Consider the following 27,950-nt stretch of genomic DNA (forward strand, 5'->3'; position numbering starts at 1 on the left):
TGTTTTTCAATCCCGAAATCCCGGGATTGAAAAAAACCTCCGGGATTTCTATCCCTAATCACTTGCATATATATTATCGCATTCAGTTTTTGAAAATCTTTGCATTTTATTAAGTTGTGAGAGATAGGTTCTGATTTTAGTCGCATAACTATAAATAGGATCCTCACTCAGAACTTTTGTTGGACCAATCTGTTCGCAAATTTTTTCTAAAGCTTTTTCGTGTTCTATTCTAACAAAACCATTAGCTTTATCAAAAGGATATATATCGACAAGTTTGCTTTCCTTAATTTCTTTAAAAGCTTTTCTTTGTTTTCTTGTTAAGTTTTGGCTTATTTTTTTACCCATTTTAAGTTGTTTTAAGACATTTTTTCTCAAATCTTGTGCATTTTCAATCTTGTTGTTATATTCCAGCTTTTAAGCAAAAGACTCTGTTGTTGCAATAATATCCATATAAGGGATATCTCTCAAAGAAGGTACAAAGTGTGGGCCAAGACTAGGAAGATCGTTTTGGTGTTTTGGAATCTCAATACTACATAGATTTAAAACAGTGTTCTTTGTACACGTGGTTATCTTGCAGCTTTTATTATTGTGGTTACTTTTAAACTCATTTAGAAGAAAAATGAACTTTTTGAATAATCTCTCTTTTGACTTTTTAAACATTATTTCGCGGGCTATTGATACGTGACGATTTCGGAATAAGTTTTTTTTTCTTCACATTCTTGCAAAAATGTTTACCGGTTCTTAGATTTAGGTTCCGACTTCTTTAGTAACTGTAACTGTTCAGTTCGTTTATAAACATCAGCTCCGTATTTAGCTGTTACATGACTTGAATGTTGACATCTTGTATAAGAGTGTATGTTATATTATTAAGAAAACATCAAATAATACGTATTCTCTAAATACAAAGATTAATTTATTTTGAGAAATTTTCGCTGGATTATGATTACCAGCAACATCAGCTCGTAAAATTATTTTAAGTTACAAAAAACAGTTTACAATTAACTGACGTCAGCAGTTGAATGGTTTCTTTCTTTTTTATCCTTACGTAAAAACGTGAAAAATGGTGTCTAAAATTTAGTTTTTACAAATTTCTCATAATAAATTGATATTTGATTTGTATTTAAAGAAAACTTACTATTTGATGTTCTTTTATATATATATATATATTCACACTCACAATACACGCAGATATATACTAAATCATAGATAAAAAGCTGCAAAAATATCCAAGAAAAATCCTTTGTGAATTGCTGTTTTTGCAATTTTTTAACCCACTCTAAATCCTAACTCCAAAACTGTAATCATCTTCTAAAGTTTTCCCATTTCCATTATGTTTGTTAATAAACGTTTTTTTTTCAACACCAGCGAAAGCATCAAAAAAACTTGCAAAACTTGTTTTTCAACTTTCATATTACAAAATACAAACAAAAAGCGCGAAGGCTTAAAAATTCTATTTATATACAAAAATATCATCAGTGTTAAACAAGGATTAAGGTGCCGAGCAAAGTTACTTTTTTCACAATAGAAAAAGAAATTTCCCCTAAAACAACAAAGAAATGAGATTTAAAGGTAAGATTTCTAAAAGAGAAAGATCAAATGGTGAAAGCTTGCTGCGAACCGTCACCTAATAAAAGGACAACGCGCTTTTTGGTTGTCCAAAGAATGCGAATAGTTTTGGCAACTAAATTGTTATCAGGAAGTTTAGTGTTGTATGAATGAATGCATTTTATTGTAGAGCTCAGCATACCCAACAAACTGTTACTGGTCTAAAAAGAAAATATTATAATTAAAGTTAACAGACGAAATAAATTTTCATATAAAAAACAGAAAAAAAAAAAAAAAAAAAAAAAAAGACAACCATCAATGATAGTTACCTGATAAAAGTTTATTTTCTTATCTAAAAATGAAAAGGAGGCAAGTACTTTTCCCTCAGGAGAGAAAGATAACGCAGATACGGCACTTTCATGAGCCGGAATAATCTGACACCTAGACGATCTCAGTTCGTACAAGGCAATATGGCCGACTCGCGATCCAACGGCAAGACGACGCGTGTAGTTGCAATACGAAACCATACCGAACCTAAGGTTTTAAAACAAAAAAGATTTAAAACTGCTACAGTAATTATAACGCGGGAAAAGAATTTAATACCAGTCTGTTTTACACAAGCCAATTAACAAAAGTGTATGCCAGCCCAAATTTTTTCAAACCAACGAAATTCCTTTGCCTCGTTTACCTAATTTTTGAAAACTTGTACTAAAGAAACTTTGAATATTCTTGACAAAAAGTAGCAACAAAACATACTTAAACAATGCGGGACAAATTTCAGTGAGTCCTTTTTCCTTTATTGTTTTAAAATCCAACAAGTGCACGATAATATCGACAACCTAAAACAATATTGTGAAAAGAAAACTACTAAACAAATCAAATCAATAGACTGGTGTAAGACAGGAATCTGCATGGTAAATACGAACCCGTTTCCTAACATCATTTACATGAGTAGTGATAAAATGTTGTGATTTTTAAAAAATAAATAACTATTAAAATAAATCTAAAGTAGTAATTGATTTAAAAAAATGAGAATATTTGAAGAATACCTCAACGATGAATTCGATTACTTGTTGCTGATTTTTTTCAATCATGTGCTCCATGACGCGCAAAATTTCTCCACGTGCACTGTAAAGAACTGTTGACATGGGTGCTTCGTGTGAAGCAGATGGCTGCTGGCGTACATGAGAATACACGGCGATTGCAGCTGGAGATGGTTGCGTGAATGACATAGATGACGTATAAGCAACATGACGCGCAACCTTTAAGTAATGAAAAAAAAATTTTGGTTGATCGTTTTGCGACCGAAGATTGATCACGATCACGGATTTGCATTGAAAAAGATAACCACTAATATCATACCTCCTTGGCTAATGTTGTAATACAAGCCGACGGACGAGCTGTTGAAATCAATGACAAAGCGTGCTTTGCTGACCTATGCAAGTCTTTGGCAGCAGGAAGTGAGAAATTGTGTGTTTTATCACTCTTCAATTGGTTATCAATATCTCCGCACAACTCAAACAACCCAATTATAACCTGTGAAACATCAATATGAGGCTCCCAGAGTGCAAAACCACGACCTATGAGGTCGATAGCAGCACGCCGAATTGCGCTGTATGCAGGTGTTGCAGATGGTTGTCTGCGCAAAAGAAGTGTGGTCAGAGCTTTTGCTGTTGTGCGGACAACACTTACATCCATATAGCTATTTGATCCTATATATACATAACGTAAAAATCCACAACTTACCATTATAAATTAGGGTAAGCAAACATTTTGGCAATTTTTTGAAACATGATAACAAGTGAAATATTTGTGTAAGTATCAGTCAAAAATGTAGGAAAAAAGTTCCTGATACACTGTGACCATTTTCTATAGGCGCATGTGGATTATGTCTTAAAAATGTACTTAACTTTATTTTTATAGAGCATTGCAATAAATTATAAATAAAATATCAAAAAGTAATGAAAATTATCAAAAATTAATATCAAATTTGAAAATAGGTCAATCATAAATGAATTAAATTCAAAAGATAGCTGACTATTTTCTATAGACGCAGTTCACATTTTTTAACAAAACTATCCAAAAAAAATGTTTTTGTCACATTTTTAGTACTCGATTGGACCTCCTTTGCGCTCAATTACTTGATAAATTCGTTTTGGCATACTTCCCACCAAGTTTTCCAGCACTTTTGGCTCCATATCCTCCCAGCATTCTTATACCGCTTCTTTTAGCTCTGCCACAGAGTTATGTTGCTTCTGGTCAGCATAGATACGTCTTACAATGATTCCCCAGATGTTTTCAACAGGATTCAAATCTGTACTGCGAGCAGGCCACCACATTTGCTCGATTTTTTTAGCTTCAAACCAAGCTTTAGTCTCGTTACTTGTGTGAATGCTGGCGTTATCTTGTTGAAAAACAAACTTTTTGCGTCGATATTTGTTTTGAAATGGAATCAAACATAATTTTAGCACATCAATGTATTCAGAACTTTTCATTTTGCAAGATGTAAATGCTAAATTTAACTTTTCTGTTGCACAAAACCCAAGCCAAACCATCAAAGATCCACCACCAAAATTCCTTGTCGAAAAATATTTGGGTTCTCTCCTCAAATCACGCCAGTAGCCACTAAAACCATCAGGCCCATCAAGATTAAACTTTTTCTCGTCCGAAAAAATCACCTGGTATTGAAAACAAAAATATTCAGCTATTTAGACATCTCACGTATTTATGAGAATTTAATCTAAAATTTCTTACTTGTTCCCAATCGCGTGCCATGTTTTCGCGGGCGAATTCCATCCGTTTCTGTTTGTGAACAGGCTTCAAATTTGGTGCTTTATTCATTTTTGATCTTACAATGTGTGGGCTGTCTTTGAGAACTTTCCTAATCGTCTCCTTGCAAACATTTAAACCCAAATCTGACTTAATTGTTTTCAAACTTTTTGATGAATTTGATGCGAGTCGAACAATCCTGCGTTTTTCACGGTCTGAAACCTTAGATTTCTTTGGTTTCCTCTTGATTGTTGCATAATCTGTTGGATTTTTCAAGAAATTACGGATAACGTGATCTGATCTCTTCAATCTTCTAGCAATTTCTTGATTTGGAACTTTTTCTCGATGATAAGCCAATATTTGACCTTTTTCAATATTGGTAAGGACCTTTCCTTTCGGCATTTGGTTAAGTTCAATTTAATTTCGACTCACAAAATAAAAAATACTACAGAATATAAGAAATTTGCGACAAAACTCGTAAAAACTTTAGTGCGTCTATAGAAAATTGCCACGTGAATATTAAAAATTTAATTATTTTAATACAATCAAGATAGTTAACAATTAAATGCATAATGGATCATTGTTTTCTTACATATACTTATTCAAAAGTACCATTAGAACAATTTTATTACCACTGTAACACTGTAAATCCGCTAAATTTTACATGCGTCTATAGAAAATGGTCGCAGTGTATTAAGTTTACAATTAAGGTAAAAAAATCCTATATAAGACCTGTATTTTTCTTACTGCAATGATAAATTAATTTGTCATATTAGAGATGATAGCAATTACTACAGAAAAAGTTGATCTTTATACATAAATGATTAAAAATATACTAGATTTAAAAAAAAAAAAAAAAAAAAATACATTAGACAAATTGATAGATATAATCTTAGAGCAGAATTTTACACAACCTAAGTTTATTGAAGAAGTATGGAAGTAAATATCACAGAAAAACAGCAGAACCCGTTTTTGTGTACCTTTAGAGTCTCTGTTTACTGGATCAACTTCTTTTTGGAATTCTGCACCAATTACACCCAACATGATAATGGCAGTTGCATGGCGCAATCTTATATCACTTGAAACCATTTTTCTAGTTGTCATCATAATCATGGCAATATCAGAACGATCCTCTTCAGTACTGACAAATACACTTTTTTCTGAAAATTAATATATACATCAATATAAATTTCAACAAAACATTAAATAAACTAACTCTTAATCATAAACTTAAATAATTATTTAAAGAGTGATTTTGGGATTAACATACCATCCTCGTGGTTTACATATTGCTCTAAATCTTCAAACCCAAACTCCATAGCATCTAAATTTTGTGGTAAATGTGGAGACCAGGCATCAATAAGTTGCTTTCTACCTGATGACCCAATACGCTGCAATTCTGCAAGTAAAATAGCTTGTGCTGCTTCACGAATCTATTAAATATAATAAAACAAGATAATTTAGTTGCTTAGTCATTGATTCATTGAATCTTTCAATTTAAAAATAAATAATGGATGCAGTCTAAAACTGAGATTGAAATTAAGACTGCATAGGCAATGATAGAATGAATTTTACCAAACTAGAGTTACTTCTCTTTATATATATCACTCACATATATAAAAAGCATGATTTGACTAACATTAAGTGTAATTCTGTTTACAACTTCAGTTTTATGCTTTAAAAATAATCGGCAAAAATAGGACTTAAACAGAATATTAGAAAGTCATTTAATCAAAAACTTTCATTTGTGTTCGAAAAAAACCATTCCAATAAAACAATTTCTTATACATATACAAGTCTTGCCAGTTCCAGTTTAACAAAAGAATACCTCTAAACACCGATCTTGCCACCTTCTAGCTAGAATATGTAGTAAAGGTGGTCTATACAAAATTCCTTTCATAGCATCTGGTAACATACAACAATGAAGTGCAGCTAGTAAACTCCACCCAGCTTTTACTTCAGATCGCACTGTAGACATTGATGCTTGTTGATTGTATTCTTCAAAAGATTGAAAATAGACAATTTGGCAAAATGTTGAACAAATCAACAAAAAAAACTCAAAATCAAAGTGACAGCACATAAAATCAAATAAAAACCAGAAAACCATTTCAAAAAGTTAAAATAATAGTTGAACAGTGAAAAAGGAATAAAACTATTAATATGAATCTTTAAGTAAATTAGATAAGAAAGTCAGTTGTATTTAAAATCATCTAAATCTATTTACCCAAACCTTCAGTCTCAAGTTTTTGCTGCTGACTGAGAAAACAATATCAATAAAAATGTACTATGATATAGAGACTAATAATGTACCTCCTTTATTTGCTGCTGCAGCAAAACTAACATAGTTCATGCTCATCAGCGTGTTTGTGACAGCTACAATACTGACCAGGTGTTGTGTGGTGAGGGATGATGACAACTGCCAATGTGCATTAAAAATAGATTTTTGTAATTCATCATCTATTTGATGGTAGTTCTGTAAGATAAATTTTTAAATATCTGGTAATTACCTTCTATCTTATAGGATTATAAAGTAGCTTTAAACAAAATAAAAAAGAAAGATATAATGCAAAAATAAACTTAACAATGATACTTTACTGATATTTTAACTTGGAAATAAAGCATTAGCAACTTAATGCAAACCTTATCAGGGTCTGTGTCAGAATCAAAGGCAGCTGCAATATAGCTTTCCTCACCATTTATATACCAACCTGGAAACATTAAAGCCAGCCTTCCTCTGGTTAAAAGACCAAAAGAAAGTGCTTTTACTGGTTTTAGTATCCCTAACTTTTGCATACATACAGAGTCTAAACCTTGATCAAGTCCCCAGCCATGACAACATGACAAAAGAAGCTGAGCAACTTCATAGGGGACAGAATTTGAAATCTCATTACCAGAGGCCAAAACGTCAACATGTTGATAGCGCTTTGGGTTAACAGGATAATCAGATTTTGCATAAAAATCTGCTTCGTCTGATAAAAGCTGCTTAATAAGGGCTTCAGGATCTAACAGGATAACATGAATTTCCGGATCATTAATACATGCCTGAAGAGCACAAACACGCATTGGAGGTAAAACAAGTGGAACATTTCTGGACTCACCCTCTAAAAAATATATAAAGTAATTTTAGGTTATGAGTGACATTGTATTTAAAACAGTTAAACTAAAATTCTTATATGCAGTACTATGAAATAAGAACAAATTTTGAACTAGTTTATCTCAAAATTATTAGTTTATGTTTCTAAGTAACATTTAAAAAATGCAATAGTCATATTACTTAGTTAGAAGGAAAAAACTGCACTAACTTAGACTCTGGGCGTGGTTGTGTTTGAATGAACCAGTCACATGATGATGTAAAGAAGCCATTCTACTTTTCATGCGTTTCACCACAGTGGGTGCTTTCAAATCAATATGAATTCTGTTTGCCATTTTGGTTAAATGATGGTGTAAGCGAAACTTTCTGTGATGCTCACGAACAGCTGCAGATGGTGCAGATGTTTCTTCATCACATGATTCCAAAATTTCATAAGCTAGAGGACCAGCAGCACAACGGTCAAGATGCCCTGTAAAATAAGTTAAAGTCTAAATAAAACTATAAATAAGACAAAAAAAAAAAAATAATAATAATAATCGAATCCTACTTTAGATTAAGTGTACTATATTTAAATGAAACCTGTTTCCATTTGCCACACATATACAGTTCCATCAGAACAGCCCACAACCAAGAAGTCTTCTTTAACTCTCCATCTAATTGTAACAACTGGAAATGTGTGGCGACTAGCTAATAATACAACCATTCTTTCACGCAAACCCACCAAAGCAACAGAATGGTCTTTAGCAACAGAGCAAACACACTGTAAAAATCTTGGCTACAAAAAAATTAGCATTTTTTTAAAGGGAAATAAACAATAGGAATTTAACAAACCCAAATAATTTCAAACAAAACAAATATAAGTGTGAATTAACACAAGAATTCTTAAATGATACACATAAAACTGAAACAAATTTACACATAAGACTTCCAAAGATCTTGCATTGAAACTTACACATGGAACATACAAATAAATATTATACATGAAACATACATTACAATCTGGAGGTGTCACCATAAGTCTTAAAATTTCTCCTCCATGACAGTGAAACACAGTTAGCAGAGATCCACTAATTAAATCCCAAGCACGCACTGTGAAATCAGCACCTCCTGATATGAGGAAAGATCTATCATAACGTGGATTTTCATCATGTGGGTACAGCAAACTTGTAACTTGTCCAACATGGCCATAGAAAATTGTATATGGTGGATAGTCTAAAACAATTAGGAATATATAACCATATACAACAATTTAAATCACAATAGTATAACAGGTGAATTTGAAATTTTTTGCTTTAATATGTATAAAAAAAAAAAGAAAAAAAAAAGAAAAAAAAAAGAACTATATAACAATATCTCATACATGATACTTTATTTTCTGCAGGTTGTATCAATTGAAAAAGAGCAGCTTTAATTGCATCAACAACAAAAATTGTGCCATTTACCCTTCCACACACCAGCTTTCCTTGAGATGGCAAATATAAACTACATGTCACAACAACACTACCAATATCTGGATTATTCTAATAAAAATAATACCATTTACTTGAATATTTACTTTGAATCAAGCATGAGAAATTATTTTTGAACAAAATTTCTTTGAATGAGAAGGAAAATATCCATTCAACTTGAGGAAACATTTTAACCTTTTTTTTTTCCTCTCCTCTTTTTAATTTCTTTTAAAAAGATTTTAAAAAAGAATTTGAACTTCCACAAAATTTTATTTAAAAGAAACTTACAACATCATCAATCAAACCAATTGGCTTTGTATCCTCCCATAGTTGCTTTAAATTTATAGAAGCTACTTGTTTTACAGCTAAATATTGAGAGCATAACAAAAAACAAAAAAATAAGGTAGTTTAGTTTTTGACAAAAAAAAACAACAAAAAAAAACTGCATTTTCTGATAAATTGTGTTTATACGTTTAAATGCAAATGAAATTAAACAAATTTTACAGCATGAATCAAAAAATATTTTGTAGCAAAAATGTAAAAAATACTTCGAGTAGATTGTTGTTCTAATAAAACAGTTTTTCGGATTCCTTCTTGTGTTATAGTCACCTCTTAAAAGAATTATGAAAAATTCTTAATATTATTAACAATAAAAAATCTGATTTCATAAATACCTTAAAAAACAAACCCAATATATTTATTATTTAAATAATTGCAAAGAAAAAAAAAGATAAAAAATTCAATTTTGAAAAAGTTGAGACAGGAAAAACAAGTCCACCTGTAGCTCCTGTAACAGAAAATGTGCTTCTCAGCTTTGAATGGCCTTCATCATCTTGCTCATTATCAGGTACTTTCCATATACAAATTCTATTACAAACATAACCATAAAAACCAAAAAAAAATTTAAAATAAGTAATGCTGATAACAGTTGATAGGAAAAAAAAACAAAATGCAAAAAAAACAAATCATTCATGCATACCTCCGAGAAAACCAGTTGTAATTTTTTATTATGTAGTTAATGAGATACAAAGCTTTAATTTAAGACATAAACCAAAATTTGACCGATGTTTTATTTTAAAAATTTCCTGGTAAAAAGTACTCAATTTTTACATAGCCAGTCTTTATCAAACCATAATTAAGCAAAAATCCTTATTTTCTGAAAGTTAATTTATGTGTTGACCTTCCAGCAATGTTTAGCCACAAAAAAAAAAAGTTTTGGTTTATAAAACAGTTCAACTTGAAAAACAGGATATTTGCTTTACAAAATTGATCAAAATATATTTTGATGGAAATTATCACTAAACTAAAAAATTTACCCTCCTTGTGAACCTTGAATTAACAATTTAAAGTAAGGCATGCGTCTTCCATAAGAAAAAAACATGGGAAAGCGATATGCATCCTACAAGAAATAAAAATAAAAAAAAAAATTATTAATGAAATGAAATAAATGCAAATAAAGATCTGCATTCCTCTAAGGTTTCATATACTCTTACAACAAATCAAAACTGAGTTTCAAATCTTAGAGACACATTTCAACTAAACTAAAATATATTTTAAATGTAAAACTTTTTATTAATATTTTTTTTCTAATAATATTCAATAATTAAACTTCTCACAAATTTTCTATTTTATAAAAATTAAGTCCTTTTTAAAACATTACTTAGCATATAAACTTGACTTAATAGTGAAAAAGAGTTACATTTATCAGATTCATCACTCTTGAAATTGTATGAGCTCAAAAACTGAATGCAGACCAGTGTACAGTTTGCTCAAAATTCAAAATAAACTAAATATAAGTTTTTTGATCAACAGATAGCTGGTAAGTATGATGAAAGATAGCAGCTGGTACAGTATGTGTGAAAGGTTTTTAAAGTGACGCCTTTAAAGCAGTGGAAAGAATTTTTTTATAATTCATAAAAACATGCTAAAAATTTAATATGTATCTGTCATTTCATTTGATTGGTCCACCAGTAGTTTAAACTTTTGTTTCAGCAATTTTTTTAAAATGGAAAAAAAAAAAAAAAAAAAAAAAAAAGATAGTGATCCAATTCTTAATTCAGGATAGCTGTTTGGCAGCTAAAATACTCAAATGAAAATTCTGCTGCTACATTTCTAACTGTTCATAGATGGAATATAAAACTTGGTCATAGAAGCATTAAAGATGATCCACAAATTCCTAAGACAAAAAAGTTACCAAATAAATGTTGCTTGTGAAGATTCAATTGACTACTCTTGAAATATCTAATACTGTGGACATATCAGATGAGTAACTACTAGACCATTCCCCCAAAAGAAAATGAAGTTGCAATAAATTTAGATCCTTTTTCATGTCTATTTAGAAATTTCCTATTTTATGCTTATCTAGAAACAAAAACTAATAACTTCCATTACGGGATGGCTCAATTGTGTTCAATCACAACTGAGCTGCCCAGTAATGGAAGTAGTGATATCAAAACACTTTCCAATTATCACAAGATCACACTTACAAGCATTTATAGATAAGCAATTATTGATTTTTTTTATTTATCTAAAATATGGTTACATATAGAAAACAATTGTTATAGATAATAAAAAAACCATCTCAAATTATAAATAAAACTAGTAAAACTTGTCAAAAAGTGAACATAATATGTTTAACATAAAAATATTTCTTAATAATTTATTAAAAGTTAGTGATTTGTATTTCTCTCAATGTTCTGTATGATAGCACTTAAAGTCTTTCATTGAAATACTGAAACTTGTCTCATCAAAAAGTAAAATCAGACCCGATCAAATCATCTACAAAATCATTCAAGATATTCTTCAAAACAATTATGCAACCTTCTGACTTTACTTCTGAAGAAAAAAAATAACTTTGCAACCTTCCATTAAAACAAATTCCAAATCTGTGATGGTCCAACAAATGCTTAAATTTAAATGTATTTTACAAATATTTAACATGTAAAATACTTATAAAAAAATGAAAAAATGGTGTGCAAATATTGACAATTCAACAAGAACTGAATTGAAAGCAGCCATTTACTTCTTTCAACAAAAAACTTATGTATTAACTCACAACTACAAATAAGACTTAAATCTATGGATCATGATTCTAACAGAAACATTTACAGTAGAATGATGCTGGTTATTCAACATTGAAGCAGATAAAAGTTATTGTAGTTATTGTCTATTGAAAATGTTTTGACAAGGGCAAACTTCAAGGTATTTAAACTCAATATGCTCGAAAAAACATTGTGCTCAACAAATTTGGCTTTCCCAGTGAATACTATCTTTCAGAAATTTTTTTAATGAAGAGGCTGTAGGTGCACTACAGAGATGAAATATATTTATTGGAGAGGCAGAAGACTAAATGTATTGAACTGTTAGGAAACTTTGTTGAATAGTAAACACAGTCAAGTTATTTAATTTAAAGTTTCTCAATTCCTCATGCAACCTATATTTGGGAAAATGTAAAGATGTATACTTTTTAAGAAAAATTGTTTGAAAAAATGAGGCCACATTTAGTTATATAGTTTAACTAACCAAAACTGCGCTTAGGAGCAACCAGAGAGTTATTAAATCATTAAAGAATATTATATTAAACTTCCAGGAGTGATGATGAACCGCACCAAATGAAGCAGTTCATACAATTTTAGCAATTTAAGCTTTTTTAACAGTACCATGATTTGTGCTGCTAACTTAACTTTAAGAACTTTCTTTCTGAAAAGATTAAACACCCCTACTTTAAAATAGTAATCTCATTTAGATGAAAATCTGTTTAGTTGAAATCCTGTTTAAGTGAGAATCTGTCAAACATGGATTTAATGAAGCTTAACTAAAACAACTCCAATTTTACCAGATTTTTTTCATTTGAGGAAAAAAAGATAAAGTTTATACTGTAAAATCAATTTATACTGATTTTACAAGATCAATCACTAATTGATTAAGAATGGACTCAAATACCAAAGAAAAACAAAAAAACAAAACAAAACAAAAGCTTTCTCTATTTGCTTTGTATTATCAGTAAACCATGAGACCATGAGAATGGTCACCAGTTGATGAATAAAAACTGAAAATAAGTTTTTTTATTCAAAAACTGAAAACAGTTGTTGAATAAAAATGACTTATTTTAAATTTTGCAAAGGCAAACCGAATGATAAAAGTCATACATTAGATAACAAATATTGACAACAACCTGATTAGCAGTTGTATCAAATTGGAAAATCATAACAGGAGGACCATACGATCTATCTCCATTTGCATCAATTTGATCACTCAGGAGATATCTAAAGATAAAAAAATACTAACTTACAGTATGAATAACAACAAATACTAAATAAAATTTTAATCATTTGGCATCTGAAGGATGTGAACATTTGGAATGTTCCCACAAGAAAATATTTTTTAAAAAAACTTAAAACTAGGAGTGGTGTTGATAACCCAGCGTTTCTTTCAAGGATATTTTTAAAAGTAAAACTGATTTAAATATAAAAAAACATGAATCAGAAAAAAAAAACTTTTGTAATGCAAGAAAGTGTTTTTACCTTGATGGAAGTCTATATATAAATGCATTACCCATCTAAAAATAATAAAATAAAAAAAATCAACCACACACAAATAATAGAACAAACCAACTTAACGTAACTAGAATAAGACCTTTAAACTAATACTCTTAAATCTTTAAGAAAGATTAGTACTAGTATAATATTAGTAAATGCTCTAACTGGTGTGAGCCAGTGAGTGTGGTATCAACACACTATGACAGCTGATTCGCTTAATTGCTGCTCATCCAGCAATCAAGACCTGCTTTAAAACTGTTAACTGATTGTGCTTTAACCAACTCACATGTCAAGCTATTCCATAAATTGACCGATCTATTAAATAAAAAGTTTTCACGACATGCTTGCTTAGTAATTTCTTTGACATATTTAAAGCTGTGACCTCTTGTTTGAGTTTTTTGAATACTAATTTTTTTTATTGTTTCCAAATCGTTAAAAACCGTTGAAGAATTTAAAAAGTTGAACCATATCTCCTCGTTGTCTCCTTTTTGTTAAGGTCGTCAAGTCGAGAGCTTTTAGACGATACTCATAGTTGATTTTTTTAAGTGATGGTTTTAATCGAGTTGCACGGTGTTGAACTCTCTCTAATAATTCAATTTCTCCCTTTCGAATAGGTGACCAAACTTGTACTGCAAACTCTAACAGTGGTCGCACAAAAGAAACATAAAGAATTCTTAGCAGTCTAATATCTAAGCAAACGAAGCAATTTTTAATCTGACCCAACATTTGGTTGGCTTTACCTACACATTTTATTACATGATTTTTCCATTTCAGATTGCTTGAGAAGATTACTCCAAGATCACTTTCAGATTCTGTTATGTTTAACTTTTGTTCATTGATATAAAAGGGTGATTTTTTGTTATTTCGGCCAAAGTGCTTGACCGTACATTTTGAAATATCAAATTTCACAAGCCAGTCTTGAGTCCACTTAAAAGCTGAATCGAGATCTGATTGGAAAGAAAGAGTTGATGCACTGGAAAGCATTTCATTCATAATTTTGGTGTCATCAGCATATAGCTTTGTTAGATTTTTTAAAGTATCAGGCAAATCGTTTGTAAATAGTACAAATAAGAGTGGTCCAATTACTGACCCTTGTGGCACACCACTGGTAATTTCTGCCCAAGAGGATACATTTTCGCATATCACAACTCTTTGCTTTCTTTCTTTTAAGAATGCTGCAATCCATTGTATTGTCAGACCAGATATTCCATAAGGTTCTTAAAGATTTAAACTTTACTGGACATACAATTTACCATGACTACAGAAAAAAAAATCAAACTCAAAGTGCAAGGTTGATTTTTAATAAAATTTAGATATAGAAACTGATGTACAACTAATAGGAGATTTAAAAATACAAAACAAAAAAATACATATTTTAGGGCAGGTAATGTAGTACTTCCAGAGGCTAAACCCAAATATGATTTCCATTTTTCTTGGTTAGCTCTAATTTTTCTCCTTTAGTGTATATTTACTAAGGAATATTACTAAATTCCTGATGATATGCTTTTTATGTTTGCATATCTTTTAAAAAACATGTAAAACTATTACACTTATTAAGTATTATGCTAAGCAACTTCCTGTTTTATGCGAGTTATATAGTTCATCTAGGAAATAGCAAATATATAGATCATATAGTTTGATCATGTAGTTTGATCTAGGAAATAGCAAATTTTTATGCAATACTTTTTACTTTGATTTTCTTGATTATTTTGACATTTTACTCATTTTAAAAAAAATAGAAAATGCTTTAAAGAAGAAGATGTAGAAACCTACATTTTTTGTTATGTATAATGAACTTTAGAACAGATGACTAATAAATGACTATGACAGAAGCTTATTAAGTATAGTTTAGCATGAAACTTGGTTGTTACAAAATAAACCAACCCTTTTCATTTTCTATGGAAAAAAATTGGCTTAATTTCACTAAAGTTATGTCAAGCATACACATGTAATTGGATACTGAAGATTGGATATTTAACAACTCTTGAAGAGAAACAAAATTTGACATGATCATGAAAATTTTATAAAAATTCAATACTGAGCATAACTGGTGAAATAAGCAGACTTAGGTTTACAGAGGAAAAATACTAAAGAAGGTATTTTAAAACAATGGTTAACATTCAAGAAAATACACACCAAAACAAGCAGGCAAAATACAACTTGTACTAAAGGTGAAAATTGATTATCAGATTTAGCAAAATGCAAATACTGAATTAATTTTTCAAAAAAAACGTTTGTGATTATTTTTCAATAAATGATTTTAAAATCTTCCAAAAAATTGTTTTGTATGCTAATACATGACTTTTTTTATTACATATAATAGAGAAACAACATTAGACAACCTTATTCCATAGAAGCACACTGTTTGATGCGATAAAATCCCCATCAACAAGAGGAATTTTCTTAGGAGCTGGAAGAGCAGCAAGGAAGTTAAAGTCGCTAGCATCATATATCTAAAATGTTTACCATAAATCATAGATAAAAAATGTTCAGTCAATTTAGTAATACTTTATTTATAACAACTGATTTATTTTAACAGAGCTAAAGGAACAAGAAACAAATCTGTAAAAATAAGAAACAGAGCAGGAATATGAGTATCTAACCTGCCATGTTTTTGCACTGATAATAAGAAGAGTTCTTTGTGTGAATGGATTTGCACATATTGACTTTGCTTTTAAGCTATCAATGGTTTTTGATTCATCTTCATAAACAAACTCTCCCTGAAATAAAAGTCATGCAAATTAACTGAGGCTGCTTTTTTTACAAAATTAAATGAGGCTGCTTTTATTACAAAATTAAAAGAGAATAATTTTATTATAAAATTAATTGAGGCAAATTAAATGATGCTACTTTTGTTACAAAAAATTACCTAGAATATCTTTTTGTGGTGAAAGAAAAATCAATGTGCCATAACTTTGATTAGAAGCACATATATTATTTTATTTATCTTACATATTTGTATGCAACATCTAAACAACTGTCACAAAAACTTTTAAAATTTGCATTAAACTATTTAGAGGATATGTATACCTTATTTTCATGTGCTGGGTTTAAAATCCAAACTTTGATGCAGCTGGATACAGTTAATCCAATTAGTAGTTCTTCTATTAATTAAATTAAAAAAATCTTTTTAAATTGTTTTCAAACTTGTTCAATTTCAAAAATTTATTAATTAATCATAATAATTATCAGTGTTGTTATCTAACTATAGCTCTATGGTCAGAATTAAAATTTCTTTTTAGGGATGAGCAAAAAACATTTTAATTGATTTCAAATGGAAATTAACTGATGGAACAATCATACCTTTTAATGAAATGATAGTACACTGTCTTATCTTAGTAAACCTGATAAAGTATTTTAGGGAAATTTACTGCACCAGCAAAAAATTATGAAAATATTTCTCTTTAAGCATAGAAAATTTCAAGAAGAATCCATTTAATTTTTTATTTTATATAAATAAGAGCTTGTTGCTTCATTGTAATTCATTGACAACCAGTATACACTGTACATATCTAGATGGTTTTCTAGAGTACTATACATATCTCTAGCAAGATATTTAAACACTCTAGAAAAACTTCTTTTTTGCTTAAAAGCTCAAAATGTAGTATACTCAATTTTGATGACATCTAAACATTTAAAGTTCCTTTTATTCCTTATTATATTGCATGACAATTGTAGAGCTTTGTGTTTGGTTTGAAGAAAGATAAAAAGCAAAAAAGGTTGCAAAATCATTTGAAAACTTGTTATTGTAAGATACCACTACATTTTTGCTGGAAACCAAGCAATTTTGTCTGGCAAGGTGAAAAGATATACTCAATCCTTTATGAGGAAAAATATCTGCAATAATTGGTGACATCACAAAATAATTACACTTTTTGATAGGAGAAATGTCCGGCTGGACTGATTTCACTAGACATGTTTTTCAGTAATTATCTAAACATTTAAGACTTGATTGAGTGGTCCAGAAATATGTTTACCAGTATAAACATTTTTGTCAGTTTAAATTTGTTTTAAAATTTGTCAATAGTAATAACTTTTAACCAAATAGAAATGTTATTTATCAATCAGTTAATCAGCTTATGTTTAAAAAAAAGTATAAAATAGTGAAGATGTGAATTGAGATTATTCATTATGTGAAACTTTGAATATGTTCTAAAATACTTTTTATACACACATATATGGACTTAACACATTTTTATACCTTGCTGACGTGCAAGTCTGAGAAAACAGACAGCAGATATCCAATTGGGTGAAAAACGAGACTTTAGTGAGTAAAGAACCTATTGGAAAAATATAAACAACATAACTTAAACTAATCCATATAATAAAGTTAAAAAGAAAATTTAAAATATTAAAAAGACTAGAAATTCTTTGTAAATATCTTAGAGTAGAAAAAGATTTGTTGAAACCAGAGGCTCCCACACTCAGAGACATAATGAGGAATGGCCTCTTGATTCAGGAAAAAATAACTCCCTGTGATGTTAACAAACAGTGTATGACCAATGGTATAAAGCTTATGCTTTAAGTGTTTTAATTTACAACTCTCTCAAATTACATTGCAAAGAAACTGAAGCAAAGAATATCAAGCAGTTGAAAAGATAAGCTAGATATAACAGCTTTCAACTGTAACACTCTTCTTGGATTTAGAATATCATGTCAGAGTCAATTTAAATTGAGAACTTTAGTTCCCATCTAGTCCAGAAACTTCTTTGAGTAAAATACATCATAATATATATGGTTTGTTACAATTACAATTTCAATGAATGTAAGTTAACAGTAATCTATTGATGCAATATAAAATATAATATCACCTGAAGAGACAAAGAATCAATTATGTGTATTTCAGAGTAGAGTCCATGACAAACCAGTCTCCATTCTTTTACATGTCCTTGGGGAAATTGAATAGACTAAAGAACAATTTAAAAAATGAAATTTGCGTTTGAATATGAACCAAAATATATATAAGACACAATGCTATAATGCAAATTAAAAAAGCTGTAGTTTACTAACATATAAACCAGTGTGGGCACCAGGAAAGACATTAATCTGTAGACACAATCCATCTTCAATATCCCACAAACATAACTCTCTTTAAAAAAAGATAATGTAGAGTTAATAGAAATAGGGTCATTCCATATGAAATCATCCAGACCATGACACCCTTACGTCTCAGAATTTGTTCATTTTTTTCTCACTTAGAGTCCATATTAAAAAAATAATAACTGCAAAAATTTTAGTTAAAAATACACATGGGTTCCAGAGATATTGTCAGTTAAAATAATGCTGACTCAGCATTTTAGTAATTTTCTGAAGCGACTACAAAGCAACTTTGACATATAGTATCTTTATAATGGCTTGGGGAAATTTCCTAAAACTTGGTACCCCAATAGATTTTTACTTGCAGAATCCAAAAGGAGCACTGTCAAGACTCCATTGTCTCAGGAAATGCCTTGTTTATCCAATTTTGTTCAAAATTATTGACTTGTAAGTTCATGATTTTTGGAGGTAAAATGAAGGCTGTGGCCCAAAATCCCAAATAAAAAGTTTAACTGTATATCATTATTTTATCTTAGGTCTACTGAAAAAAATTAGATTCATCAATTGTCTCTCTAATACTTGATCAAAATTTGCGTTTTAAAATTGTGTCTTTATAGAAAAATTTAAATTTTGTAACGAAAGCAAGTGAAATGTTTTTTAAAACATTTATTTGAATAAAACATCAAATAGTGTTATTTATTGACTAGTTTAGGACGTTTATAGTCATAGGCCAAGGGAGGGCCAGCAGGCCTCTGACCAGTTCTTCCCCCCCCCCCATCTCCCTGGATTTTTTTTTTTTTTTTAATGCATTAAATGATATAATAATAAATAATTATTAAAATTCAATTTAAAGCATAATTTTTTTTTTAGTTTAAGTTTGAGAAACAATTCTTTTCATTATTTACCTCTTATTTTAAAGTAAGCACAGTAAACTAATATCTTTTCACGATTTTAAAAATCATAAATTTTAAAACCAAAAATATTGAAACGTTTTTTAAAACACTTTAACAATCAATATCTTTATAGTATTATTTAGTAGATTAATACTAATATAGTGATTGACATAATAAGGTGGACAGTAGAAATTATTTAAACACTACCTCAGCCTTCCATCCAAGGATTTGAAAAAAAGAAAGACAAATTCTAAATCCAAAATAGGTAAATAAAATTACAACAAAATTATTTTAAATGTATTTATCTATTTATTTTTGTAACCAACTGCTTATATTCTCTAAATCTAAATCAGATATGTTTTACATACAACCTGATATTGTTGTGGGTGTAAGAATTTAGACATATAACTTCAGAATTGAGCACCCAACACTCATCATTTCTCATTGGCCAAAAGAAGTTTTTACCTGGTCCATGTGGATGCATGAATCTGACTTTTATATCAAGCTCACTTACATCTTCAGCAATCACTACCCACCAAAATCCGTCATAAAAACATGCAATATAATCCTTTTTTTTTAATGTTTAATGAAATCTCTTTATTATGTTTGCTTTTTGGAATGATATCAAATATTTCAATACATGTATCAATACTTGTTTTTTTATGACTTATAGTGTTTGAAGCAATTGGAATAAAATGATGATATGTCCTTGTGCCAGGAACTGTTCTTCCACCTAAATATTTACTGCAGAATTTCCAACCTGGGGTTACATAAACATTATTTTGTTGCAAAAATTTTGCCAAGTCTAGGGAAATCTTTATATAACCTAAGAAACAAATTTAGTTTTAAGTTTTTAAAATAATTGAAAATATAAAATTTTTTATAAATAATAAAATGTTTTTCTTTTATTTTAATTTCCATATAAACTCTGTTGTAATTAATGTTAGATTATCTTTTATAGCAATTTTTTTACTTTCCATGTGTGTTCCAAAAGGATTGCAACACTTTGTAATTTTTCTCTCAAAATATTTTCCATAGAATTGCTCATGATAACAACATATAACTCTTATTGAACAATATTTTTCCTTTAAATTTGCTCGCCATATTATTACTTCTTGTTTTTCACAAGAAAGATCTTTGAATTGAACGAAACCTTGTTTTCTAGAAAATCCAGTTTTGTGGCAATGAACGTTAAGACTTTTTCTAATTTCACATTTCTCCATATTAAATATGTTTATTATTTATAATACCAACTGCTAAAAAAATACAAAAACAATAAAATTCACAATCATTTTTAAAAAATACAAACAAGGAAAGTGCAACCTTTAAAAAGAACAAAACAAAACATTTGCTTGTTTTTGATATGATAAGAGGTAAGCATTCACCGATTTGAATTGAAATAATAAAAAATAGTTTCTCAAACTTAAACTAAAAAAAAAATTATGCTTTAAATTGAATTTTAATAATTATTTATTATTATATCATTTAATGCATTAAAAAAAAAAAAAAAAATCCAGGGAGATGGGGGGGGGGGGGGGGGGAAGAACTGGTCAGAGGCCTGCTGGCCCTCCCTTGGCCTATGACTATAAACGTCCTAAACTAGTCAATAAATAACACTATTTGATGTTTTATTCAAATAAATGTTTTAAAAAACATTTCACTTGCTTTCGTTACAAAATTTAAATTTTTCTATAAAGACACAATTTTAAAACGCAAATTTTGATCAAGTATTAGAGAGACAATTGATGAATCTAATTTTTTTCAGTAGACCTAAGATAAAATAATGATATACAGTTAAACTTTTTATTTGGGATTTTGGGCCACAGCCTTCATTTTACCTCCAAAAATCATGAACTTACAAGTCAATAATTTTGAACAAAATTGAATAAACAAGGCATTTCCTGAGACAATGGAGTCTTGACAGTGCTCCTTTTGGATTCTGCAAGTAAAAATCTATTGGGGTACCAAGTTTTAGGAAATTTCCCCAAGCCATTATAAAGATACTATATGTCAAAGTTGCTTTGTAGTCGCTTCAGAAAATTACTAAAATGCTGAGTCAGCATTATTTTAACTGACAATAACTCTGGAACCCATGTGTATTTTTAACTAAAATTTTTGCAGTTATTATTTTTTTAATATGGACTGTAAGTGAGGTAAAAATGAATAAATTCTGAGATGTAAGGGTGTCGAAAATTTTTTTTTTTGGATGATTTTATATGGAATTACCCAATATTTCTTAGGATCAAACTATTTCCAAAAATGCATTTTACAATAAGTATGCTAAAATAACAATTTTCTTTCTTACCCATTTTCAGCTAAACTAACAATGTTTGGGCGTTCAAAGTTTGAATCCAAGGCACAAGCAATTGACACAACTTTACAACCATGTGCAAACAACAGATTTCTTGGAACAATCTTAAATTACAAAATATGTATTGAATTTAAAAAGCATCTAAAGAAAGTTCTAAAGAAAACTCTAAAGAAAGTTCTAAAGAAAACTCTAAAGAAAGTTCTTTCATTGCTAACATTTTTTTTTTTTGACTTAACAAGCAAATGTTTTTATGTCAATGCATAAATTAGAGAAATTAAAATTAAAATTAAGCTTAAATTATTGAAGTATTAGATTTGAAATAAAACCAAGTTTTATTTAGGACATTTTGAAAGCAGTTACCTATCATCTGTATTTTATTATGCTTATAACAGTGTAAAAACCATTATCTATCTTTTATTATGCTTATAACAGTGTAAAGCATGCTTACAAAATTATTAAATGAGTTTTAAAATATTTTGATATGAAATATGATATGAAATCACATTAAAATCTAAATAACTGGTCTTTGGATAGTAAAAATAGAAAAAGTTCACACCAAAAAAAAGCTTTATATTTAATACAAATTATCTAAAATTCATATTTTAAAACCATAGTTGTGAAACATTTTAATTGTTATAAAAAATTTTTTTAAACAAAATATTGGGATTGATTTAAATTGGAGTAATAAAAATTTTCTAGAACATTTTCAACAATTTTTTATAACCATTGAAGCTCTTGTTAGTAAAGCAATTTTTTTGAAGAAGTTGGGATTTCATTTTCATAAAAGCAAAAAGTCTCCGATTCTCTGATCAGATTCTTTGATTCTCTGAGCAGATTCTCTGATTCTCTGAGCATATTCTCTACAAGCAACATTTAAAAAACATTTTTTTGGTTACTTTTTCTGATGATTCTAAATTAATCTTTTAAAAAGAGCATAAAATAATTACATCAGAAGATATGTTAGAGAGGACTAAACTGTAACTTAACAAATGCAAACAAAAAGGAGATTTATTCCAGGACTATTTACAACTTAATATGATAATACATAATAACTTACAGTAGTTACAGTACCACATCTCAGTATATTAAAGAACTATTATTTATATTATTTATTTCATATTGAAGAGATACAAAATAAATCTGCATCCTAAATTGTTTCATAATGTACATCATCATTGTGATCGGCTAGATTATGCAGTAGCTATCACTTCTCTATTAAAGACAGGCATAACTGTTTACTTACATGGTTAAAAGCTTAACAGAAAATCAAATTGCTTAAAAAAGCACAAAAGATTTTTTAAGCAATATGAATTTCTGTTAAGCTTTTTTCTGTTGGGCAATATGAAATCCATATCGCTTAACAGGTTTAAGGTTTGTAATGCGCTTGCGCTCTTTTAGACATAGATTTGACCAATTTCATGCAAAACTCCTATGGGATGTCCCATCAGGTTTTCTCCAACTTCTCCTGGAGGTCCTTAGGTGATGTAATATGAGTGGTTACCCTTTTTCTCTTCATCCATGACCAAATATTTTCAATAGGGTTGAAATCAGGTGGTTGTGCACACCATGGTATGAATTAAGACTGCTTTCAATTAATCAACAAGAAATCAATTTTTCCTTATGAGCAGTTGCTCTATCTTGTTAAAATTTTTCAATAGAAAAGGCTTACAGATGGTAAAAATGCATTTTCCACAGTTTCTTTATAGATGAATTGGTTGATTCAATTAGAGAAAATGTTTCAACAACTCAACACAAAAATGTTTTGTATGGCAACCTTGACAACTTGTGGAGATGTCTGAAATGTGGCCTTCACAAATCAACAGCTTAGTTTCCTTCAGGCTAGGAGCTCTACCTACAGATATCTTTGTGAACAGTTAAATAATTTCTTCCCCTCCATTCACCTTGAATTAAAACAGGTATTGAACACATCTTTAGGACCACCATGCGTTATTAGATGTTTACCTTAATACACTATATACATCAGCAGATACTCACTCACTGCTGACACAGAGTTTAATGAGTGTGTGCACTATCATTTGTTCTTTGTTAGTAGTCAGCAAAGTCAGTCTAGATAATGGATCACTCCTGTAATCCTTTAAATGAATAATCAGTGTGGTTCTGTTGATCTTGTGAAGGTAAGTAGCCCTGGTTAATTCTTATCCCATTTTCTTTTAAATAAATTACAGCACACTTTTTATTTTCTTCTAAATAACCATACTTTCTGACACCCTCTAATCATTTGTATATGCAAGACATCTGTCTCAATCAAACATGAGCAAAAAATGCACAATACATTTGAATTAGTATGACAATAAGCTAAAGCTTAATAGTCAGCAAATTTATAGCCTAAGCAAACTTAACAAATTGAATTAAGATAAAGATAAAAATCCCCTGTCATCCTTGAGGAGAAAGTTTGACATATTGTGGGGTAGCATTGATAATATGTCAAAGTGCCCCACTTTTGAAAAATGTTAACATTATGTAAACATGCTAGCAGAGTTACAAAATTAGGTTGGAAAGGTTTTAATATCTGTTTAAAGAAAAAGTGTTATGAAGCATTTTCTTGCTTTTTCACTAAAGAAGACAGACATGGTTATTTTTGATGATATGAAAAGCATGTTTGAAGATATCGAAATCAGGTGTACTCCCTCTGACTAGCAACTTTTCACGGAAAGTTTTACAAAAGCTTCAGGCCTTCCCAATTTTTTCTCAGAAACAACATACTATTATTGACTGACAAGGGCTTTGGTCCCTGCCCATGCCCCAACTAAATCTGGCTTTTTTAAAAAACCCGCTTAATATTAGCAGAGATTAATAGCTGGAGTTTGGAAAAAGTTTAAAAATAAACATAAGTGTCCACTACTTTTTTTCTTTGTATCAAAAGTAGAAGAAATAAAGCTACAAAAAATAAAAACAGTTAACTACCTAATATTAAATTTAAAAACTAATACTAAAAGAAGAAGAATAAATTATTATATAATACATACAAGTTTACAATATTTAAAAAAATACCAATATTTAAAAAAAAGGAATATTTCTTTCTCCGAGTCTGAAGATTTTTGATCCCAGTCATCATAATAATTTGAGTTAAGTCATATAAATCCTTCAGAAGCTTAACATAAAGACGTTGGGTAAGAAAAAGTTCTTAGACCATATTTTAAAAAAAGAATCTTTTAAAGCAAATTTTTTAACTGCTTTAAGCTATAGAGAAAAATTCAACATCTAAAACTAAATTGGAAGAGCTGTGATACTTTGATAAATAGAAATAATAAAACTGCCAGCAATTTCTAATTTTACCCATAACTAACAAATCCTAACACAATTTTACGTTTTTTAATAAAAAAATATTGGCTTTTAATAGAAGATTCAGTCTAAAAATTATTGGCAACAGCTTTAACAGAATTTTACATACTTCATTTTACCAGACACTTGTTGTTTAAACAAGTTTAAACAATCAAAAATAAAAGATAAGAGCACATAAAAAAATTACACTTATCAACCTTTGTTTCCAAAATAATGATTTATTTGTTGAGGTGACTTATCTTTATAGAGTTCTGAATGTTAAGGCTTGTCTTAGTGTATTATCTAATTCACAATTGTATTGTGCAAGCAGCAACAAATACTACTTTATCTTATCATTATAATATTTATTTACATCATACAATATTTATTTACATCATACAATATTTATAAATATTTATTTACATTAGAAAATATATGCAAACATTTAATTTATTCAGTATATGAAGACAAAACTAAAAAAACTTTATTTACACTTTAATTCAAATTGACTAAAGGTAAAATCAAATTTATATACCTGATACAAAAACTTGATTTCAAATCACTTTTCCTAGGAGAGGTCACTTGTATTTAGAATTTCAAAGAGATCATGCATTAGTGAATATAAATGCAAATGAGGAAGTTCCAAGCAATTGGATGATAGAATTTTAGCAAGCAAAGAAACATCTTAGTTCTTTATAAAGTTGTATAGATAACAAACATATTTTTTTTTGGTATGACTGCATTCTGTAAGCATTGTTCAAACCAACATCCTCATTCTTCATTCATTTTGTTAAAGAATTATTAATAGAGTAAAAAACAGTTTGGATGGCATATTTAAAGTTGCCGCTACAGTACATTTATTAAGTAATACAAAAAATAAATAGACAAAACATTTTAAAACAAAATTTCATAGCTATTAACACTCTTAGAGGTTTTATTTTATATGTTCAATAATACCCCCATCATCTTGCATAACCAATTCAAATTGATAAAGAACATCGGTCACAGAAGCCAATAATTCATGCTGTGGTACTTCAGATGATGACCTCTAAAATTCTTCTCTTAAGCTCATCAATGTTTTGGACACTGCCTCTTCAATAAACTCTTGATTTAATCACACCCCAGAAATAAAAATCTAAGGGATTAAGATCTGGTGATCTGGCAGGCCAATTAAAATCAAATCCACGACCAATGACACGTTCATGGAAGTGCTCCTCCAGCACTTCTCTATCAGACAAGGAATAATGAGGAGGTGCACCATCATGCTGAAAGACTGTTGAGGATAATTTTTGTTTTTCATGCAATTGTGGCAGAACATGAGTCTCTAGCATGTCTGTATAATTTTCTAATGTTACAGTATCCTCAAAGAAAAATGGTTGCAAAGAAAATGAGGCTGTAAAACCCAACCAAACACAACTTTTTTTTGCATGGAGCATCATTGGTAAAGTTTTAGAAGGTTTTTTATCACACCAAATGACACAATTGTGTCTGTGAACATGAATGCCCATGTAAAAATATGCTTTATCACTCTAAAGGATGTTCAATTTTCAATAATTTTTTTTGAGAAATTGACACATACAATCTTGTCAGCTGCTGTTATGGCCTGTGTTAAATGTAATTTGTAAGGATATTGATGCAAATGATCTTGCAGCAAAGTGTAAACACTTGATTTGCATATTCTAGTTACTCTTGATATATCAGATGTTGTTGCAACACCACAAAGATCAGTGCATTGAAATTCTTTCAGATCAACGTACACACTGCCACTTTGTTCAACTTTTAGAGATGAACATCCCAATTTTCCAGTTGTTGCAAATTTGTCAACTAATCTAGTGATTGAGGATACTGAGAATGGATTTTTATTTAATCTAGGCTTTGTTTTAAATTGCCTGAGAGCTGCAATTTCACATTTATTATCATTATCATAAAATAATTGTATTATCTCAATGCACATTGCTAATTCTATTTTAGTTTTAAATATGTAGAGACAAAAATTTTTTTCTAAAAAATAAACGCGCAAGTAAATATATAGTGTATATATAGAGATATATGCGCTATATATTTATTTATAAAAAAAAAATGTGTCAAAATTCCATTGGTCTATGTTTTTTATTCTATGTTTTTTTGTGTTACTTAACAAACACACCGTATTATTATCTAAAAGAAAAGCAACAACCTGCTAAACTTCTAAAGAATTTCTGTAAAAAAATGTCATGTCAAACTTTCTATATCAATCTGTATTTTGATGATAATACAGCTGATAAGCTTTCTTTAACAGAGTGAAGGTGAGGGAGAACAGTTTTGAAATTTTTTTCGGTATTCTAAAGAAGAACTGTACCAATTCCATGCTCTTCATAAAGCTTTAAAGTTTTATGCCTCTTTTTTTAAAAAATTTGAAAAGCCTTTTAAAGTTAAAAGAAATAGGAATTGTTCTAAAGTGATACCTGTACGGTATTTTATACAAGGTCACTAAATTTGACATTAAAGTCACTAAATTTGACATTAAAGTCACTAAATCTGACACTAAATTTTATATTTGTATGATAAAGTCATGTACTAATAATAAAGCTATCTTTCAAAAAAGATTTTTAAATTTTTATTATAAATATTATAAGCTTGATTAATAAATTTAAAAAATTATAGTTTCAAAAAAACCAAATAATGTAACTTATCCAATTCTTTCAGTGTAATCTTCATATGTAAATATTTATTTAAAATATAAAACATATACCTTCAGTCCACCATCGTTTGTATGTCTCAGATCCCATAAACCAATCTGACCTTGAAGAGTTCCAGTTATAATTGTCTTTTGATCATAAGTGCAGGTTATTACATTTATTGAGTGGATTGGTGGTTGTTTACCCCATAGCACAATTGGCACAATAGTTGTGGAATTACTCATTGAAGAGAATTTTGTCAAATTACTATATTAATGTCATCTAAATATTTATAGATATTTAAAAGCAGAAATAAGTAGAAATATACAACTCCTGGCAAAAAATTACTTTTATAAAAGTTAACAAAAACTTATAAAAC

General features: G+C 29.3%; 1 protein-coding gene across 1 annotated transcript; it reads right to left on the minus strand.

The window, feature by feature from the left end:
* Positions 1–1,383: 1,383 nt before the first annotated feature.
* Positions 1,384–27,879, minus strand: LOC145184823 (WD repeat-containing protein 7-like). Its single transcript, XM_090092397.1, has 28 exons — positions 27,646–27,879; positions 21,627–21,736; positions 18,402–18,480; positions 18,203–18,298; positions 17,593–17,671; positions 16,422–16,495; positions 15,995–16,111; positions 15,734–15,844; positions 13,377–13,411; positions 13,028–13,118; positions 10,170–10,252; positions 9,632–9,720; positions 9,402–9,464; positions 9,142–9,218; positions 8,766–8,925; positions 8,397–8,617; positions 7,985–8,180; positions 7,617–7,874; positions 6,955–7,415; positions 6,625–6,787; positions 6,143–6,312; positions 5,585–5,747; positions 5,295–5,474; positions 2,908–3,257; positions 2,595–2,807; positions 2,302–2,384; positions 1,875–2,079; positions 1,384–1,766 (listed from the first exon to the last, which is right to left on the minus strand). Exons 1-28 carry the CDS (start codon positions 27,814–27,816, stop codon positions 1,593–1,595), a joined length of 4,272 nt encoding a protein of 1,423 aa, XP_089948523.1. The 5' UTR covers positions 27,817–27,879; the 3' UTR covers positions 1,384–1,592.
* Between the last annotated feature and the right edge of the window lie 71 nt (positions 27,880–27,950).

This window comes from Hydra viridissima, unplaced genomic scaffold (assembly GCF_058129835.1).
Source record: "Hydra viridissima isolate aposymbiotic clone 2 unplaced genomic scaffold, HvirCarnegie_v1 scaffold_7, whole genome shotgun sequence".
NCBI lineage: Eukaryota > Metazoa > Cnidaria > Hydrozoa > Anthoathecata > Hydridae > Hydra > Hydra viridissima.

What these genes read in the sequence shown, in the direction of transcription:
- LOC145184823 (XM_090092397.1), bottom strand. Translation starts at nt 27,816, where the DNA reads ATGAGTAATTCCACAACTATTGTGCCAATTGTGCTATGGGGTAAACAA. An exon ending in CAAACGATGGTGGACTGAAG is followed by an intron (nt 21,737 to 27,645) that starts GTATATGTTTTA and finishes TTGTAATTTAAG; the next exon opens with ATTGTTCCAAGAAATCTGTT. An exon ending in TTGGTTTGATTGATGATGTT is followed by an intron (nt 8,926 to 9,141) that starts GTAAGTTTCTTT and finishes TATTTTTATTAG; the next exon opens with AATAATCCAGATATTGGTAG.